This window comes from Phoca vitulina, unplaced genomic scaffold, assembly GCF_004348235.1.
Source record: "Phoca vitulina isolate PV1807 unplaced genomic scaffold, GSC_HSeal_1.0 scaffold36, whole genome shotgun sequence".
NCBI classification, from domain to species: Eukaryota; Metazoa; Chordata; class Mammalia; order Carnivora; family Phocidae; genus Phoca; species Phoca vitulina.
The window spans coordinates 8,774,332-8,795,733 of NW_022589739.1; the positions used below are offsets into that span (position 1 = coordinate 8,774,332).

The following is a 21,402-nucleotide window of genomic DNA, read 5'->3' on the forward strand; positions in this document are numbered from 1 at the left end:
GCTGAGGGCTGAGACCACCTGGACCTCCCCAGGCACCCACTCCGTGTGGCATGCACATCCCACCCTCAAAAGATGGAGCAGGAGAAGGAAGAGGGTTGAGAGAAGGTGGGGGTCTACAGGGAAACCTAAGGATGGCATTTTCCCCACACCTTTTCCTGAGCTGGCCAGGCAGGGCTGGGCAGGGGCACCAGCGGCCTGAAGCCATCTGAAGGGAGAGAGCCGAATGCGAGCTCGTCTGTAGGGAAAGCCTTAAGCCATCAGAGAGATGGTTGTAAATGACAAGACCAAAAGAAGAGAAGCAGATTTGTGAAGGAGAGATGGAGCCAAGAACTGGTAATCCGGTGAGGCATGGCACTGGAGCAAAAGCGGGTCAGGAGCAAATGCAGTAGGCTCTGGAAGGGCCTGGCGGGCAATCGCGGTTTGCATTTACAGACTGTCCTAAGTGAGTGGGAGGGCCTGGAGTTCTGGCCAGACTGGAGTTGGAAGACCTGGACTGAGCAGATGTATCCTGCAGCTGCCAGACTGAACTAATGAGAACTGGTACATAGATCTCTGTGCGGGGGGTGGGGGGTGTGTCATTATTTTAATTGTGTATCAGAACCTTTGGATGTGTCTAAAGCTATACTCAGAGGAGGAGTCATAGACTCAGATGCATTATTAGACAAGATAAGTAACGAACAGCTAGCACAACAGGCAAACCCCAAAATTGCAGTGACTTAACACAGTAAAGGTTAGTTCTTGTTCATGCTACGTGCCTGTTCCAAACAGTTACTTAAGGGTGCAGGCTGATAGAGAATCCTCTGTCTTGTAGCTGGATCATCTGGAACACATAGCCTACAAGACTGTGGTAAAGTAGAAGGAGGAGGAGGGAGGAAACATACTGGCTCATAACTATTTCAATCCAGACAAAAGATACACCACTTCTGTTCACAATGCATTGGCTAGAACTAGTCACATGGCTGATCCCAAATTTCAAGAGACGCTGTGATATGTAGGGGAGTAGTACATATATATCCAGTGAGCACTGTCTCAGCCACACATGAAACATTAACAAGAAACAATTAAAATAAATGACTTAAGCATCCAACTAAAGAAACTAGAAAAAATAACAAAATCATCCTAAGAACAGTAGTAAGAAGAAATTAATAATAAAATAGAAAATCATCCATTAAGAACAACTTATTAATTAACTGCCCAACTGATGAAAAGACTAAAAGAGATGAATTACTAGTTAATCAGATCAAAAAAGAAGCAAAGAAGCACAAGTAGACAAAGTAGGGAAATAACCACAAATATGTAGAAAATTAATTATAATTTTGAAATTTCACAATTCTATGTTAATATACTTTAAAAACTGTGTGAAATGGTTTCTAGGAAAATGATATTACCAAAATTGGCTGAAGAGTATTAATAATCATGGACGATATTGAGAAAAAAATATTTTAATGGTTATCTTGTATGTATATATGCACATACACACACACAGTTTCACGAGTGAATTCATTCAAATCTCTGAGGAACAAATAATTCTGGAGTTAAACTGTTCCTGTGCATAAAAAGGAAAGGAAATCTCCAAGTTATTTGTTATAGAGCTAATAAAATATTGATAGCACAACTGGACAAGGTAAAACAACTACTACAGATTAATCTCATTTTGATAACAAAACAAAAATCTTAAATAAAATATTAGCAAGTAAAACTTAGCAGTATGTTTTTAGATAATACATAATTACCAAGTCCAATTCAAAGCAGACACAATTCTCACTATCTACTACCTAAACTCCTAGCCAGAGGGGACGTGGTATAGAGGCAGAGCTTAAATGGGAGTCATGAGATCATAGTAAGGAAAACCTGTGACTTTAGGATCCCAGCTGTGAGCCTTCTGGATCTCTTGAAAGCTGAAAACCAATGGAAAACAGGCACCTAGGGCAGGAGAAATAATGTCGCTGAGAGGCTGTTTGCCACAACTCTCTTGAATTGAAGCTGTTAACTGTCTCGGCTCTCCCCTCTCCCCACACTGTTCTTCAACAACCTACTCAACTGTAGGATAATCTACAACCAGTTGGAAGTCACACAGGACCTTAGCAAAGGGTAGGGGGTGGGGAACATAAAAAAAGAACATAAACAAAAAGCAGATGAAGGACATACATTTCAAGAGGAATTAAGCAAAGGAAGGATTCAGACAAATAATTTTCTATTGCCTTCATTAAATTATAGATCACATGATCTCTCTAAAGAAAAGTACAGAGAAGAGACACAAAGGTGTAGAGAAGAGTTTGTAGGGTAACAAATAATAAATCATAAGGTGGCAAAAGTCAAGAGAATAAATGGAAGCAAAAGAAAATAAGAGAGACAGTGAGGGAATATTATAGAGAGCAACCTCACATTAGAAGAAACAAATAACAGGGAAAAAAAATCAGTGAAAATACAGCCAGAGTCCTCGTGATCAGAATTTAAGAAATCACACAAGATAAAGTGGAACAAAAATAAAAATAAAAACATGATTATGAAGAGGTTGATAGATAAGGAAGACTAAAGAAATCCAATATATATAACTGATGTTTCTTAAGATGAAAATGTCCACAAAGAAAATTAAAAATACCTACTTACCTATCTTTCACACATTTTTCCTCTCCCTTGCCCTGGTCTATCTGTATATATGCTCAGAGATTTCTGAAATAATGTTCATCAAGAGTTATAGATGGTTCTTTCCAGGTGGTAGAGTTTAGGAATGAATATTAACTTTCTTCTTTGCATCCTGTATTATTTCTTATAGTAAGCATGTGTTAGTTTCATAAAAACAAAATCATTATATTTAAAAAAAGAAATTCAAACAATAAAAACAACCCATGATTTTGAAATGTCAAGAATTAATAGCAACCATATACAAAAATTAACTCAAAATGGATAATAGTCCTAAATGCAGGACTCTCATGGAAGAAAAACATAGGAGAAATTTTCCTTTACCTTGGGTTAGGCAAAGAGTTCCTAGGTATGACACCAAAAGCACAATCCAGAAAAGAAAATATTGATAAATTGGACTTCATCAAAATTGAAACTTGTGCTCTGTAAAGGACACTGTTATAAGAATGAAAAGATCAGCCACAGGTTGGGAGAAGATATTTGCAAACCATATAGCAGACAAATGACTTGTACCCAGAAAATTTAAAAAACTCTCAAAACTCAACAAGGAACCAACTCAATTGTTTAAATGACAAAGGTTTGAATAGATACTTCACCAAAGAAGGCATATTAATGACAAACAAGCACATGAAAAGATGCTCAACATCACTCGTCATTAGATAAATGTAAATGAAAACCACAATAACATACTAGTATGTACACATCAGATGGCTAAAGTTAAAAAAACAAAAACTGACAATACCAAGTGCTGATGAGGATGGGGAGCAACTGGAACTCTCTTCCACTCCTGGTAGAGATGCAAAATGATACAGCTCTCTGAAAAACATAGTGTAGCAGTTTCTTTAAAAAGTGAAACATGGGGCACCTGGCTGGCTCAGTCACTGAAGCATGCAACTCTTGATCTTGGGGTTGTGAGGTGTAGAGTTTACTTTTAAAAATATATAAATAAATAAATACAGTGTTAAATATATATTTACCTATGTCCTGTGAATCCCATTTTTTTTTTTTTGTTTTTATTCTAGAGAAATGAAAACCTACACTCACACAAAAACCTGTGCACAAAAGTTTATAGCAATATTTTGTAATCACCAAAACCTGGAAACAAAATCCAAATGTCCTTCAATAGGTGAGTAAACTGTGCTATATCCACACAATAGAATACCTCTCAGCAATAAAAGGCAAGGAACTATTAATACACACAACATCTTCAATGAATCTCAAATGCATTTTTCTAAGTGAAAGAACCCAGTCTCAAAAGATTACATACTATATGACTCCATTATTTTGCAAAGGGCAAAAATATAGAAAGAGAAAACAGGTCCATGGTTGCCTGAGGTGGATATAGGGAGAGGATCTGAAGACGAAGGTGTAGCCATGGGAATTCTCTGGGATGTTGGAATTGTTCTGTATCCTGTGTGAGGTGCTGGTTAAAAGGATCTGGGTGTGTGTAAAACTCATAGGAAAAAAAGTGAATTTTACATTTGTAAATTTAAAAACTTTAAAAAGAATTCCCAGTGAACATTCCACTTTCCACATTCAAAACCTTGATGTGAATGAACAGCTGTATCAACTCCGAGGGGGAGAGAGTATAGAATATGCTTGTATGCATGTAACTTATTTCCCGCCAGTTTAGGAGCTTTTTCAAAGCACTTTATCTGTAGAATCTATGCACTGTCATCTTCATTCATCCACTCAAAGAATATTTATTGACACCTACCATGCGCCGGGCACTGGTCTAGGCACGGGGGAAGCGGAAGTAAGCAAAACGGACCAAATTCCCTGCCCTCATGCAGTTTATACTTTAGAGGGGCGAGACAGGAGAGAAACAAAGTAATAAGCTGTAGAAGGAGGTGAGTGTTGCTATAAACTCTATGTTTTTGCCCCTCCAAAATTCATATGTTGAAACCTAATCTCCAATGTAATGGTATTTGGAGGTAGAGGCTTTGGGATGTGATGAGCCTCATGAGTGGGATTAGCACCCTTATGAAAGAGATCCCAGAGAGCTCCCTTGCCTCTTCCTCCATGGACACTGGAAAAAGAGGGCTATCCATTAACCAGGAAGCAGGCTCTCACCAGACACCGAATCTGCTGGTGTCCTGCTCTCAGAGTACAGACAGCCTCCAGAACTATGAGAGATAAAGTTCTGTCACCCCGTCTATTGGACTTTGTTACAACAGCCTGAACTGGCTGGGACAAGGGCCGTGGAGGAAAATAAAGGAGGGCAGGTGGATAAAGGAGTGCACTACCTTACATCGGTTGGCCAGGGAAGGTCTCACTGAGAATGGTGATAGTTGAGCAAAGACTCGAAGGAGGTGAGGGGTTGAGCCATGCAGGTGTCTGGGGCAAGAGCAGTCCAGGTGGAGAGTACAAGTGCAAGGACTCAGGGTGGCGCTGCCCAGGCCTGTACGAGTGTGAGCAAGGCCAATGTGGCTGCAGCTGGAAGCAAAGACATCAGAGGACATGTGTCCAGAGAGGTGAGGACACTATTTACAGACTCTACCTGCTTTGGGACCCTTAACCACAAAATAGTAGGATCCAATCCTTCTCTCTGCCCCTTTCCCTTGGAAGATTGCTGTCTTCCAGTGCATTTGGGAGAAGCAGCCTTTATCCCAAGTGCATTCTTACCAGACATGCAGCAGCCTGCCTCTCTGCATTCACCTGGCCACCCCCCTCCAGCCCTCCATGCACATTATTTCTTGTCACCTCCGTTGTTGGGATTAGCGTTCTCTGCTGATTCAATGCTGCTCCCTCAGCCCTGGGCTTAGGAGATGAGAATGCCTTGCTCTAAGCAGGGACCAATCCCCTCCCAGATTCCCTAGCACCAGTGGCACAGCACGTGGTGTGTCACAGACTTTTCTAAAGGCTTGAGGAAACCAGAAGAGGAATGCAGTGCAAGAGGAAAGCCTAAATATCACCTTCCCAAAACCATAGCCCACCGAGTATCTCTTTCCTGGCTGACTCTCTAGGAGGCCTGCTCCTCCACAAACCATAGGGATTCAAACCCTGCTGTCTCTTCCCTAGTCCCTCGCTGTCAAATTCCTGTCGCTGAGCGTCCAGAAGAAGTCCCAAATTTTACAACATAACAGCCTCTCTGTGAAGGAACACATCACTTTAATTTATTCTGAAAAGCCCTTTGTCCTCATTGTCTTAACCCCGGCTCTGTCCAGGTGACCCTCTGGGCCTCGACTTGCCGAGCCAGAAGATTCCTAGAAGCATTTTCCCTGTGCCAAGGTAAGTCTTCCACCATTCCCTAGAATACAGAAACATCTGCCTGGCAACTTTTCTAAAAATGGCAACATTTTATTTCTGTGGTGCTTGATACAATTAAAAACAATTATGTGAGGGGCGCCTGGGTGGCTCAGTTGGTTGGGCGTCTGCCTTCGGCTCAGGACCCTGGGATCGAGCCCCACATCGGGCTCCCTGCTCGGCGGGGAGACTGCTTCTCCCGCTCCCACTCCCCCTGCTTGTGTTCCCTCTCTCACTGTCTCTCTCTCTCTCTGTCAAATAAATAAATAAAATCTTTAAAAAAAAATGAAATATAATTTTAAATATGTGTTACGGAGGAGGAGACCCATCAGGGCCAAGATAGCAGGAGCCCATGACAGACCTAAAGTGACCTTGCCGCCTGTCAGAGCCTGCCATAATTTGAACCTGACCGGGGCATTCACACTCAGCAGTTTGTCTATGCCATTCAGACTTGGTAACAAAATTAGCAAAATGAACGTGACCCTTAAGCAAAATAAAATAATATTTTTTTTCAAGTTATGAAAAAAGACAAAAGGGAGGAAATTAGGTAGAATTAAACTGACTTCTTTTGTGACTCTTTTTTTTAAAGATTTTATGTATTTTTTTGAGAGTAAGGGAGAGAGAGAGAGAGCATGAGTGGGGTAAGTACAGAGGAAGAAGCAGACTCCCCACTGAGCAGGGAGCCCTACTCAGGGCTCCATCCCAGGACCCTGGGATCATGACCAGAGCCAAAGGCAGATGCTTAACCGACTGAGCCACCCAGGCGCCCCTTGTGACTCTTTTCTAAGTTCCAGGTCCTTGATCCATATTCCTTTCTGGAAGCAAGTCAGACATCGAATAATAATAATATGCACTTAATAATAATAGTAGTAATGGTGGCAGTAACATTGAATCTGAGGCAAGCTCTATTCCAAATGCTTTGCATGCAAACTCACCTATTCTTTGAGAAAGTCATGATACTTTTCAATTGCAAGAAATAGAAATCCAACTCTAGGCAGCTCTTTCTGCCCATGGGTCCTGTCCCCATGCTTTAATAAAACTGCCTTAAAAAAAAGAAAGAAAGAAAGAAAGAAATCCAACTCTAGCCAGCAAGCTTAACACATATGAAAAAAATGGGAGAAGTGTATTGACTCATATGGCTGGGGAGGGTTCAGGGCAACCCACAGAATCAAAGGAGCAGGAAGGAGCAAGGAGAGTCTTGGGGGTTGAGCCTGGATTCAACACCAGGCGTGCTCTCCATCCACCTCATTTCTGCTTCCCTCCCTCACTGAGAGTTGCTCTAGGGCTGATAGCTCTCCAGCAGGCCTACCTTGCTCCCCAGGTTAGAGACCAGCCTTATGCAGAGAGATGCAGGACCCCAACTTGTATGCAGGAGCTATCTGCAGGTGACCTCGAGGGTGAACCAACGGGATCTGAGTGGAGCCCCTGGAACATTCGTTACAACTCCTTACAGCACCATGGCCCCCAAAATGGGGGAGCTGCTTCTCTGCCTCCAGCTCCAGCAAGCCCAGTGAGGGACCTGATCTAGCAGGCTGAGGTCAAGGTCCTACTGTGGGCCAATCACAGGTCCAGGAGAACAGAAGGCTCCTCCCTAGGGAGGGAGACAGATTCGTCTGTTGGAAGAGAAAAGGTTCCACTCGTCCTTTCCTCCACTCTCTTCAGTAACTAAAACCCATATTCGTTATGTAAGTGCTGAGTCCTAAGGCAAAGACTGGCTTGGCTTTGCCCAGCAACCAGGGCACTGACAGACACAAAACTGCCTGGCTCCCCAGTTTTCACCATTTTGATCTCCCTGCAGGAAGAAAACAGTCATTATCAAAAAGGCAATTGTCATTCTCCCTCTTTAGAAAAATTCCCATTAAAGATAAAGCAAATTTTAATTAGATTAAGTATCCAATTACTGTAATTACATTTTTTAAAAATTCACATCATGAAGATGACCCTTTTTAAAAGGGTTACAGGAATAATTAGTGTATTCCTATTAACCAAAATGTATTGGATAATATTTATACCCAGAAGACAAAGTACATTACACACATTTCACCTTTGGGGAAAGCTTGCAAATGTTTTGGCGGTGGCATGAATATTTATAGGCAAGAGTGTGCTTTAGCAAGATTATGTGAGGAAGCATTTAAATGCTCACCAATTTTTACCCAGGGGTAAAGTATACAGAAAATGTAGTGCAGAGATTATGGATATGCAAAGTGTGATTTAGGCAGGGAATTTCTATCAGTTTGCTTAATTAATTGGAGCCAAAGCCTATTTCTTCTCATTCGAGGCAGAAAGGCCCAAGGTATCCAACTGTGACTTCTCTCTGCTCGGCATCCACCGGGGGCAGGGGCCAGTGAGGAGAGGTGGTAGGAGAGTGGTAAGGACACTCTTACCTTGACCACACACCACCTGGAAGCCTGGGTCCTCATGCCCCCAGCCTCTGCCCACCCAGTCCCAGTTGGGGAAAGTTTTAGGGTGAGGAATAGGGGTCTTATAGCGGCTTCCTCCTGATAGGTTTGCTCTGAAACCCTCTCCCCTTTTCTGATTCTAGTTTTCTTCCTTTTACCTGCTTTGAGCTGTAACTACGGCTGTTGTTTCATGTTACACCCAATTGCCTTCCAAGCTCCATCACATTTGCTAGCTCAGGGAGGGAGGCAGCACAAAATCCATTTCACAGGTGACAAAACCGGGGCTTCAGAGCTTGAAGCAGCTCCCAGAACCATGCCACAGAGCTGGCCTCTGGAGAGGTCCCTGCTGCCATTGCCCCCAGGCCTTGTGTGGTCCCAGCTCTGCCTCTCGGGAAGCTGCTGTGGCCACCAATGGCGGGCACATCCCACCTCTGCTGCCCCCTAGGACCATCAAAAATGACAACCCAGCCATTGCTGTTTCCTCTCATAGATAACTTCCAAATGGAAGTCAGGCATGGGTAGGTCTGGCTGGGGAAGCAGTTCTAGACCTGCACCTGGTGGCAAGGGGAAGTATAGTTTGCTGGATTCTACATTGACAATGTGAGGTTCTTGATGTGGATAACATCAAAGAGAGGATATTCAAAAGATTCTGGACATCCACAATGAACAGCTGTTTATCACATTTCCTTCATCCCTGATGGAAATTCTACCCTTCCTTCAAGGCCTGGGTCCAATATACCCTCTGTGTGCATCCTACCCCATCTCCTGCTTCCTTCTTTAGCGTCTTCATTCTGGGCTTTGGAGATACAGGCCTTGCTCCTTTCTGCTCAGTGTTCTGGATATTTGGGTCTCATTTCCCTGTGGACCACCCCAATTTCCTGCCCATATTAAGGGTCCATGACTTTACTGTATTTCCTTTGGGCTCTTCTTTAGAACTGTTTTCAGAGACCAAGGTGCATCCTTGGAATCTCCTGTGGGATAGAAAAACCTCAGTCATGGGAGAATTACATTTTTGGAAATAGGCAAAGTCACTGTATTTTTCTGAGTTCTCCAGAGAAAGAACCAATTGGATGTGTGTGTGTGTGGTCAGGATGGGGGGTGGGAGTGGAGGGAGAGTAAGAGAGTGAGAGAGAAAGGGAGAGATTAATTTTAGGGAATTGGCTGATGTGATTATAGAAGTTGAGCAAGTCCAAAATCTTCAGGGTGGCCTGACAGACTGGAGATCCAGGAGGTCTGAAGATCTCCTGCTGCAGAATTGTCTCTTACTCAGGGGAGATCAGACTTTTGTTCTGTTCTGGACTTCAACTGATTGGGGGAGGCCCACCCACATTATGGAGGCAGTCTGCTTTACTCAAATTCCACAGATTTAAGTTAATCTCATAAAAAAAAAAACACCCTCCCAGAAACATCCAGAATAATGTATGACCACGTATCTGGGTGCTGTGGCCCAGCCAAGTTGACACATAAAATTAACCATCGTGGTCACTAGGGGGGCAAATTTGGTGGATGAGGTAGAGTGACCTATGGTGGGCAAAATCAGTGACTTTTTGAAATGAGATTCTTTGGGGTGACTCTTTTTTTAACCATATCTTTTTTAATTGAAATATAAATATACTGAATATTGACATAGAACATATTAGCTTTAGAAAAGAACATATTAGTTTCAGATGTACAACATGATTCAATATTTGCATATATTGTGAAATGCTGACCAAAATAAGTCTAGCTAACATCTATCACTACACATAGTTACAATTTTTTTCTTATAATGAGAACTTTTAAGCTCTCTCTTAGCAACTTTCAAATATACAATACATTATTACTAACCACAGTCACCATGCTGTACATGACATCCCCAGGACTTATTTATTTTATAACTGGTAGTTTATATATCTACTGTGGTGACTCTTCAAGGAAACTCTGACTGTTGATTCCCAGGAAGATGGATAGTTGCTTGGAGCTGTGGCAAAATCAGTGTATGTGTGTGGGGGGGTGTATGTGTGTGAAACCAGCAGCCTCATACTTCAGTAAGTACCTACTGTGAGCCAGTTCTGTGCTCGGTCATGTCATGGAAAGAAGATATAACCCTATCCTCCTGGAGTTCTAGTCCAGGTGAAAAAAACCCAGCAAACCCATGATAAACAGTGTCCACAGCAATTCAATGAAAGAAGAGTTAGCATGAGCTGGAGCATCCAGGAGAGCTTCCTGGAAGCAGTTCAGATTTATTTGGGCTTCTTTATTAGGCAAGGTCAGCTGTGAAAGGGGTGGAGGGAAGGAAATCATTGGCAGCAGCTGCAGGTCAGTGGCTCCGGCTGTGGGCCCTCCCGGGCCTCATATCAGGGAGCCCTGCTGGTCATTAAAAGACAAAGTAGAACTAGATTCCGAGGAGAGGGAGATGGAGGTCTTCCCCTTCTTTGGGGGTTTAAGGCTGGAAGAGCCCTTCTTTGCTTCCTACTGCACACCGGAGAAAGGTAGGTTTTCTGTCCTGGGTCTTGTGATCCATGAGCAGTTTGTTTCTGGGCTGAAACTGGATGTCAAGATAAGTGGAATAAAGGTAAATCAGGAATGTTGGGAAGGCAACTAGTATAGGGATCAGAACGCCAGGAACATGGGAGAAAGCTTCTAAGGGAGCAATTTACAAGTTCCACGGCAGTGGGATGGCAGGCAGGAGGAAAAAAGGTTTGTTCGGGGGCAGAATGATAAAAAATACATGAGATTAAGCACTTAACGATTAGGGTCAGGCATTTATTCAGAGTTTTGTATTCTCATAAATGCATGTTTGCATGTAAATGACTTAGAAGTATGCCTAGGAGAGCCTGCCGCCGCTACAACCACTCTCAAGACCAGCAAACACAAAACCTACCACTCCGTACAAGAGCGTGTCTTCTGGCTGCTCATTACACCTTCTGTTTCTGTCACCTTCTAACTTCCCAGTAACTCCTTATTCGAGATTTTTAACACCTGGATCACTATCTTCTTTTCCACCCCATTTCTGTCCTCATATTTGGGAACTTCAACATAATGGTGTAATCTAGGTTTCCTACTGTGGCCTCTCCTCACTCTATATGAGCACTCTTGCTGACGTTATCTTCTCCCAGACTTCACTTACTATTGAAGGGCCAATCGCTTTCATATTTGTTTCTAGCCCAAACATCTCTTGTGAGTTTCAGACCCATATATCCAACTGGATAGCAGTACCTGGATATTTCACGGAACTCAAATTCAACTAGTCAAAATCTGAATTCCTTGTCTCACGAACCTGATTCTTCTCTTTTCAAAATGCTGTTATATGGAATCAATACCTATCCAGTCATCCAAGTCAGAATTTTGGGGGTGGGTCATCAGTTTTCTCTGCACCTCTTAGAAGCCATATCCCATAAGGTATCACCTCCCTAGGCTGCACCTGTTGTCTATGAGTCCAGAGCTTCCCTGGTTCCAGAGAGTAAAACTGGGGTTAAGAGCGCAAGTCCTGGAGTAAGCATGGCTGGGTTCAAGTAAAAGCTTTCGACTGATACAGTGTAATTGTTGGGGAGTTACATAAGCTTTCTGCTTCTTGGTTTTCTCATCTGTAAAGTGGGTATATTATATTGCTTCATAAAACTCTTAGAATCAATTGTTATGACATGTAAAATATCTGGAATATAGTAAGTACTCAATAACTTTTAGTGATGTTGATGATATCAACAATGAGGATGCCTGAGCAATGCTGGTAGGGGCACCCACCCAGCTGCAATAATTGAGGAACAAGATTTGGAGGATCTCACCTGCTTCTTAACCGGACTTTCAACCAATCCTTTATTCAGCCCCACTCCACATCTCTGCCTTTAAAGGAACTCAATTCTTAAGACCTCCTAGCTTCTGAGGGGCAAATTAGTTTGCCTCTTAGGGGCTTTCCCTCAGTAGTTACTTCACTTTTTATGCTCTACACCTGCAATGCCCAATATGGTAGCCACTAGTCACATGGCTATCAAGCCATTGAAATGTGACTTACGAGTGCTATACATGTTGAAATAATACTTTGGGTATATTGGGTTAAATAAAACGTATTAAATGAATTTCACCCATTCGCTTTTTTAATGTGGCTACTAGAAAATTTTAAATTACATACGTGACTGTCATTGTATTTCTATTGGATAATGTCGCATCTTACAAAATGTTGACATTTCTTGTCTGTTGTCATATTTTCATTCATTCTCAGTCTTGTAGATACACTTTTTATTTTCATTTTTGTGGAAAGATAAATGGGTGTGTTCCATCTGCCATGTTGAACTGGAAGTTATATCCAGGCTTCTCACAATTTCACTCCTGTTTATATTTGTAGCCTTATCACTTTATATCCTGTCACCAGCCCTATGGCCTGGCCAAAATGAATCACTAGTCATCTTTGGAAGGCACACACAGGCTTTCATGCCTTTGCTTTCTTTGCAACCTTTGTCTGAATACTCCAACTCCTCCCACCTGTCTGTCTAGTGACTTATTCTTCAAAAACTCAAATTTCACCTACTTTCAGGAGCTCTTCTTGACCCCTCCTTCCAGTTGAGCTGACTGTTCCAGAGTCCAGAATATTTCCTGCATTTTCGTGTTTAGATACCTATCTGCCCCAGAAGGAAACCCATCTTACTCATCAGACCCTATAGTCCCATTTCCGGATTTGATACATTGTAGGAACTAAATGTTTATTATTTAATGTTTATAAATAAATGAATAAAGACAGGAAGGAAGGACTGTGGGAATACAGAGGGAGGAGAGGCTGACTGGAGAAGTCTCATGGAGGTAGTATTTTTCAGTTCTTCAGAGTTTTTCACCGGCAGAGATGACGTTAGGAATTTTCCAGGCAGAGGGAACAGGACAAACCAAGCTTCCCTGAAAGCAAAGAATCTGCTGGGGAAGAGCAAATGCTCTAGTTTGGATGCAGCACTGTTCAGACCAGATCGGTCAGGGCCTTGAGGTCACAGAAAGATGTGAGGGTTGTGCTGAGGATCAAGAGGTGTCCGTGAAGGGTTTCACACCGTGGAGCGAGATCATTAGACGCGCTTACATCCTCCCGGTTGGCTGCAGACGGAGGCTGGCTGCGAGCGGTGGGAGCTGCTGGCGGTAAGGAGCTCGCTGGCGTGGTCGGGGGCGGCCGGCGGGATGGGGAGAAGGAAGGGCACAACCGCCAGCCTTTCGCGGGGGCGGAGAACGCACCGCGGGGCGTGGACAGGGAGGAGTTTCCAGTTGGCCCAGACCCGGGGGCGCGGGTGCGAGTACGGAGACGGGGACCGCCGTGCGGGTGCCTCGCGCACTTGTCCCTCGCGCGTCGCCGTCCGCGCAGCCCGCGGTTCGGTCGGAAGAGGCCGCCGGCGCTGCGGTTCCGGTTCCGGCTGGCGTCTGCACCTGTGGCGAGGGCGGCGGCCATGGCGTACTCCACCGTGCAGAGGGTGGCCCTGGCCTCGGGGCTCGTCCTGGCCGTGTCGCTGCTGCTGCCCAAGGCCTTCCTGTCCCGCGGAAAGCGGCAGGAGCCGCCGCCGGCGCCGGAAGGTAAGCGCAGGCTAGCTCCCTCTCGGCTGCTCCAGGGAGGGGTGAGTCGAGGTCTCCTCCACACCGGCTAGAGAGGGCGGACCGGGCGGCGTTGGGGAGGTGCCAAGCCCCGCGGTTCCCTCGGCGTCAGCTGACAGCGGCGACTCCATGGGGCGCCGGGTCCGTCCCGACCTTCTGCTGGAGGGAAGGGCCGGGGCTGCAGGCTCGAGTACCTGGGCACCCTCCAGGTGGTCTCTCGCTCACCCGTTTGCAGCCCTCCCCCCTCCCGTCCCTGGCTTCAGTCAGCTGTCACATCTGTCCAGGTGCTTTTGAGTCCGGAGGGCTCCCGCTTGGATTCCCCTCTCTGGGGTTTCTGTGTGCTTTGTGTCCTGCTTTTCTATGAAGTAAAGATAATTGGCATTGCTATTGTTAATCTGAAGTCCTTGTGTACTTCCAGCGCCCAGCTTCAGGCCGTCTTTGTGCCTTTTTAAATATAATTTGAAGATTTTAATTCAGACTTCAATTACTGAGACGAAAGAATTACTACATTCCCCTTAAGTGTTTGCTAATCCTTTGTTATTGGTATGGTGTATGTGGTGTTTACAAATCCACCCAGTTGGTTGCGTTCAGGTGCTTTTACATAATAGGTGCAAAGGGATGGATGTCCAGGCTGAGAGAAGGAACTAGAACAATTCTCTCTAGCTCCAGAAGTTCTTCTGGTAACTTTTCTCCTGTAAGTTATTGCTGTAATACCCGTGAGGATGGTTTTACAGTCTCCAAACACTTCCAGTAATGTTCAGCCTTTCGACGATTGGACAGCTCCTTTTGAACTGAAATCCACTTCCCTGTAATTTGTGCACACGGACTATCTTTCCACTCTTTTGCACATCATAGATAGAAATACTGCAGATGACAAGCACTAAGCTCTGGGGGTGGAGGACAGATTGAACTGAGAATTCTCTTGATAGAATGTGCTTGATAAACTTTATGCTTGTAAAACTATCTACCTGGAAGAGACTTCTAAAAAATCATGTTATTTTTTTCCTTTCTGCCTTATTACAAAATCCCAAAGGTTTTACTCATTTTGTTTAATGATACTGCCTTGTCTGCCTTGAAGATTAATTCATGATGATCTTGAGCAGTAAAGATTTTTCTAAAATAGTATTTTACTCAATTGAATTCCATTATGCTGAATTATGTTGAGTAAGTTCTATTGCATGTGAGTGGGAGATACTCTTCTGAATGTTGTGTAGAGCCACATTAGTGGCTTTCTCCCTTGAGAACTCAAGAGTTGATATCCAATGTTCTCATCTTAGAATCTTTGCACTTTGTTCTCCTTATTCCTAGAGTGTTCTTCCCTCAGCTTCCTTCTAATTACTCAAGTTTCTGCTCAGATGTAACCTTCTCAGAGACTTTCCCTGTGGACCCTAGCTAAGATAACTCCAGCCCCATCTTTCCTTGTTCCTCATGTTGTTCTATTTTCCTTCTTGAAGGAATTACTATATGATATGAAATGTTCTTATTTACTCACTTTTTTTTTTTTAAGATTTTATTTATTTATTTGAGAGAGAATGAGATACAGAGAACATGAGAGGGGGGAGGGTCAGAGGGAGAAGCAGACTCTCTGCCGAGCAGAGAGCCCGATGCGGGACTCGATCCCGGGACTCCAGGATCATGACCTGAGCCGAAGGCAGTCGCTTAACCAACTGAGCCACCCAGGCGCCCTCACTTTTTTTCTGTTTCTACTTTCAAGAATGTAAGTTTCATGAGGGCAGGGGCTTGGTCTTGTTTACCACTATTTCTTTAGCATCTGCCTAAAATAGCAGTTGATAAATATTTTTAAATGAATAATTCAAGTTTATGAAGCTACTAATATTGTGAATTTTTAAATATTTTATTTATTTATTTGATAGAGACCTAGCGAGAGCAGGAACACAAGCAGGGGGAGTGGGAGAGGGAGAAGCAGGCTTCCCGCTGAGCAGGGAGCCCGATGCGGGGCTCGATCCCAGGACCCTGGGATCATGACCTGAGCCGAAGGCAGACACTTAACGACTGAGCCACCCAGGTGCCCCTACTGTGAATTCTTTTTGCATATATACCAAAGGAATATAATCTAGGAAAAAACTTCTCCTGAATGATGTATTTCAGTAACTGAAATTTTGCTAACTAAACTCTCTGCCCTTGGATGGACCTAGGGGGTATTATACTAAGTGAAATAAGTCAGAAAAAGACATACTATGTGATTTCACTTATGTGGAATCTAAAAAATAAATGAACAAACAAAAACAGGAATAGACCCATAGATATAGAGAACTGATGGTTGCCAAATGGGAGGGGTGGTTGGGGGAATGGACAAAATGGGTGAAGAGGAGTGGGAAATACAGGCTTCCAGTAATGAAATGAGTAAGTCATGGGGATGAAAGTACAACATAGGGAGTATAGTCAGTGGCGTTCATGGTGTTGTATGGTGATAGATGGTAGCTGTATTTTGTGAGCATAATAATGTATAGAACTATAGAATGACTATGTCATACATTTGAAACTAAGGTAACATTGTATGTCAACTATACTTCAATAAAAATTAAACTACTTAAAATCCCTGTGCCGGTATGCTGACATTTTAAAAACAGTGATTCCTAACCGTTTTGGGTTTATATACATATACCCCTTTGAGAATCTGTTGAAAGTTATGGAGTTTCTCCCTAGAAAATTCACGTACTACTTACACATACATTCAGAATTTGAGTATCAATTCTGAGAATTCACAGAACCCTGAAATCCTTGTTTTAGAGAAGGAGACAACCCCAGTTATTGGGAAATTCTTGAAATCTGTCATTGTAACTTTCATTTCTGCCCTTTGGAGTATGTGAAATAAGTACAGTCCCTTTTCCACATGACAGCCCTTAAGACAGTCTTTTAGTAAATACTTATGATGTACTCTTTCACATAGTGTATACACAGTGTACAGATAACCATGGATTCTAAGAAAAATGAGCCAAATCTCTGAGGATCACAGTTTAGTAGAGGAAAATAGACAAAAAATAAGGCCTAAGTGTCCGTTGCATGTACTCAAAGCCCTTGCAGGGAACAGTGGGGACTCATGGTTAGAATGGTCAGGTTTATTGGGGGCAAGAAAGGTGTCCTAGAGCAGGACAGTCTGGTTGTTTTTTTTTTTTTTCCCCTCTAACAGCTTTCTTGAGATATAATTCACATACAGTTCACACCCTTAAAGTGTACAGTTCAGTGGAGTTTGTTCAGAGTTGTTCAGCCATCACCACAATCAATGTTAGAACATTTTCTACCCCACCCCTCACCAAAATCCCCATATTCTTTAGCCATCACCCCCTCCAACACACCCCACCCCACCCCCTTCAGCCCTAGGTAACTACTAATCTACTTTGTATCAGTATAAATTTCTAGAAATTTCATATAAATGGAATTATACAATATGTAATCTTTTGTGACTAGCTTCTTTTGCTCAGCATGTTTTCAAGGTTCATCCATTTTGTAGCATGTATCAGTACTTCATTTTTTAAAAAATTTTATTTTAGAGAGTGAGGGGGAGGAGCAGAGGAAGAAGGAGAGAGAAACCCAAGCAGACTTGGCACCGAGTGTGGAGCCCAACGTGGGGCCCGATCTCACCACCGTGAGATCACGACCTAAGCCGAGATCACGACCTAAGCCGAGACCAAGAGTCAGACGCCTGACTGACTGCACCACCCAGGCATCCCAGTACTTCATTACTTTTTAATGGCTGAATAATATTCCATTGTGTGGATATACCACATTTTATTTATCCATTCATCTGTTGATGGACATTTGGGTTGTTTATATTTTTTATATACATAATGCTGCTATTAACATTTGAATACAAACTTAGGTAGACATGTTTTCATTTTTCTTGGGCATATACGTTTGGGAAATATGAGCATTTTAGTGTGGCTGGAATGAAGAGTGAAATTTCTGGATCATATGATTATTCTGTTTTTAACCTTTTGAGCAACTGCTACTCTGTTTGCCAAAGTGGCTACACCATTTAACATTTCTACCAGCAATGTATAAGCATTCTAGTTTCTCCACATCTTGCCAACACTTACTGTCTGCCTGTTTGATCACAGCCATCCTAGTGGGTGTGAAGTGATACCTCATTGTGGTTTTATTTGCGTTTTCCTGATGACTAATGACATTGAGCATCTTTTTGTGTGTATATTGGCTATTTGTATATCATCTTTGGAGAAATGTCTTATTCAGATCTTGTGCCTATTCTTAAATTGGGTTACTTATCTTTTTGTTGAGTTTTGACAGTTCTTTAGACAAAAACCCATTATCAGATATATAATTTACAAATATTTTCTCCCACTCAGTGGGTTGTCTTCACTTTCTTGCTGGTGTCCTTTTAAGAAGAAAAGTTTTTCATTTTGACCAGAGATGAGACCAGAGATGTTGTCAGGGGCCAAACTGAGGATTTTTTTTTTTTTTTCTGATGTACTTAAGGAGTTTGGATTTTATTTCAAAGGTAGAAGAGGCCACTGTAAGCTTGTAAGTAGAAGAGAAGCTCCAGTCTGGTTTTAGAAAGGACATCCTGGTGGCACTGTAGGAACTGCATGGTGAGGATCTCTGTAAGGAGAAGATAGTTGACGTACTCCGGTTGAGGCCGCATGAGCATCCTTAAATCAGTGTTGTTGAGCTCATCAGTTAGGATCCTCATGACAAGTGACAGAAAATTCAACTTGAACTGTCTTAAGACAAAAAGGGGGTTTATTGCTTTGTACAAATGAAAAGACCTTGTGTTAGAACTGGCCTTTAGTGTTGTCTGATCCAGAGATTCACCATCTGTTCAGGGCTCCAACTCTGATTTTATGTGTGCATTTCACTTCCGAGTTCCTTCTCACGTTGGCTCTGTCCTCTGACTGCTCTCTCAGGATAGCAGCAGTGGTTGCAACAGTACCAGACATCACCTCTCACATTCCACTGTCCAGAGAAGGAGCATGTCTTTTCTTTTAAACTCTTCCCTCACTCCCACCTCACTCATACCTAGCCCGTACCCCCACTCCTCGTTCTTTCCCAGTAGGTCTGACTAACCTATCCATGCATTGTAATGGCTTGAATTAAGTTACTTGCAGTGCTTTGGGTAGAAAGAATATACTGATTAACTACTAATTAACCACTGTGAAGTTGAGAGAGATTCCCAAAGGGAGATAGGGGTACTGGAGGAAGGAGGAAATAGAGCAGGGGAGGCTGCCATCATTGGGTAAGAGGGAGGAGAACAATTTTAAGAGCTTTTTTAAATTTTTATTTATTATAGTTCTCTGGTTTTTATTTTTATGTTTTTATGATTTGAAATTTATTTAACATTGTCAGAAATGTCAGCTTAAGAGCCATTTTTAAAGATTTACTTGAGAGAGAGCGTGTGCACACTCGTGCACACATGAGTGTGGGGAGGGGCAAAGGGAGAGAGAGAATCTCAAGCCGACTCCACGCTAAGCCTGACATGGGGCTCGATCTCACGACCGTGAGATCATGACCTGAGCCAAAATCAAGAGTTGGATGTTTAACTGACTAGGCCACCCAGGCGCCACTTAAGAGCCATTTTTAAATAGAATTGGAAGGTGAGGGGGAGGGAGGCATCTTGGATTAGTCTCAAGTTATTAGCTTAGGTGAATAGACAGATGGTGATGCCCTTCACCAAAATAGGAATGGAGGAGAATAGATTAAAGGGAAAGATGGTGAGTTCAGGAATTTGAAGACTAGCATCATGTTCCCTTTTTCAGTCTTTTTTCCTATGTTGACATCTGTAGGAGTTCATCCATTCCTCATATGACCTAGTTCCAAGTATCTCAAAACAGCCTCTCTAGAAGGCAAATAATAGCAAGTAGAAGCCTGTTAGCTCATGGAAGAGCAAACCTGTTGCCTCCCCCCGCCCCACTCTCCTTTTAAAAACTCTCACTTCTTTTAATGCATCCTGAGGATTGCTTTAGATTTTTGGCATTTTACTTGCTGACCTTGTGGTATATTAGAATGCTAAGCTGCTATTTTTTTTTTTTTTTTTTTTTTTTGATTGCTGCTCATCTAGGTTTTGTCCATTTTGTGCTGTTCACTTTGTTTTGGAACATAGGTGGGCAGGATTAGCAGTCAGCCTTGATTTCTGCACTTGGTCTTTCTGTCACAGTTGCAGACACACCAGAAGGCAGGGCTTTTTCCTTTTGTGGCCAGTGAAAAGGCTTGGCTGCTGGAACTGTAGGGGCACCGGTGTGTGGGGTTAGCTTCCCCTTTCCCAGCACAGGATTCCCTTTGGAGTGGCGCTGGTCCTTGCTGGGTTGTTTGCAGGGTATGGTGGGGCGGGAGCCGCTTTGGAGAGATGCCTGCCAGGCCGTGCAGGGGAAGGTGGGGCTGCACACATGGTACTAGTAAAATAGGTGGAGAGCGTTCGTGCTGGTTTTTGCAAGTGTCTGGCTATCTAGGCTTGGGGAGGGGAAGAGAAATGGCGCTTGCCAGCACTTTTGTTGTTGAACTCTCCTGAAGATACCTGTGCCTCCAGCATGTTCTTTTTTTTTTTTTTTTTTTTTAAAGATTTTATTTATTTGACAGAGATAGACACAGCGAGAGAGGGAACACAAGCAGGGGGAGTGGGAGAAGTAGGCTTCCCGCTGAGCAGGGAGCCCGATGCGGGACTCGATCCCGGGACCCCGAGATCATGACTTGAGCCGAAGGCAGCCGCCCAACGACTGAGCCACCCAGGCGCCCCTCCAGCACATGTTCTGAGAGTAGTAAATACATCTGTCACGTGTACCTCAGGCACTTTTCAAACTGTTGTTTCTATGCTGTGTTTAAAGCCAAGTTATTTATTATGCTTTAAGGCAAAGACTCAGTTTCCTATCTCCCTTTGGCTTTCCTGGAGTTAAGCCGGTTGATTTTTAGAGTACCCAGAGTTAAACCCCACTGATTTTATTTTTTATTTTTTATTTTTTTAAAGATTTTTTCTTTATTTATTCATGAGAGACAGAGAGAGAGGCAGAGGGAGAAGCAGGCTCCCAAGGAGCAGGGAGCCCGATGCGGGACTCGATCCCAGGACCCTGGGATCATGACCTGAGCCGAAGGCAGACGCTTAACTATCTGAGCCACCCAGGCGCCCTAAACCCCACTGATTTTAAAAGCTAAGTTAAGCTCCACTGATTTTTTTTTTTTTTCAAAGCAAGATGTTAATGGGCACTCATCTTCCCAGTGTGGGTCCCCAAAGCCTAGGGTGGGGTCTGATCCTCTAACTTCTCGCTGCTTGTGGCGTCCTTCACATTTGTGGTTAGTCTTACCTGGGTTTTTCCCCAATCTCAGCTCTGCTCCTCTGCCCTTTTTCGATGTGGCCTTCCTCCTCGATTCCCCCTAGGATGAAATGTGGAAGCACTGTTGTGCCAGTCTTTGGGTCATTTTCAGGGTCAGTCACACAGATATAGCTGTTATCTCCGAGTGTGTCCACGACTTAAGCTCAGGATCCTCCTTCTCTGCCATCTGCCTCACAATCTCCTGAAGAATCCTATTTAGAATCTAGTCTAAGAGCTACAGTGTGCTCACTTCTGTATGGGTGAAAAGTCCACCATCCACCTTTTGCAAACTGGAACAA

The 21,402-nt window shown here is 43.3% G+C and overlaps 1 protein-coding gene across 5 annotated transcripts in view; it reads left to right on the forward strand.

Annotated features, from left to right (window-relative positions):
* Window positions 1–13,009: 13,009 nt before the first annotated feature.
* The window catches only part of RIC3 (RIC3 acetylcholine receptor chaperone), a 57,463-nt gene continuing 49,070 nt past the window's right edge, over window positions 13,010–21,402 (forward strand). For 2 of the 5 annotated variants that reach the window (XM_032427027.1, XM_032427029.1), the window contains exon 1: window positions 13,415–13,808. In XM_032427027.1, the coding sequence (XP_032282918.1) occupies window positions 13,685–13,808 (124 nt within the window). In that variant the 5' untranslated portion in view covers window positions 13,415–13,684. Of the gene's footprint in view, window positions 13,383–13,410; window positions 13,809–21,402 lie in introns of those variants that run through there. The other 3 variants (XM_032427030.1, XM_032427031.1, XM_032427028.1) reach the window with 3 other exon arrangements.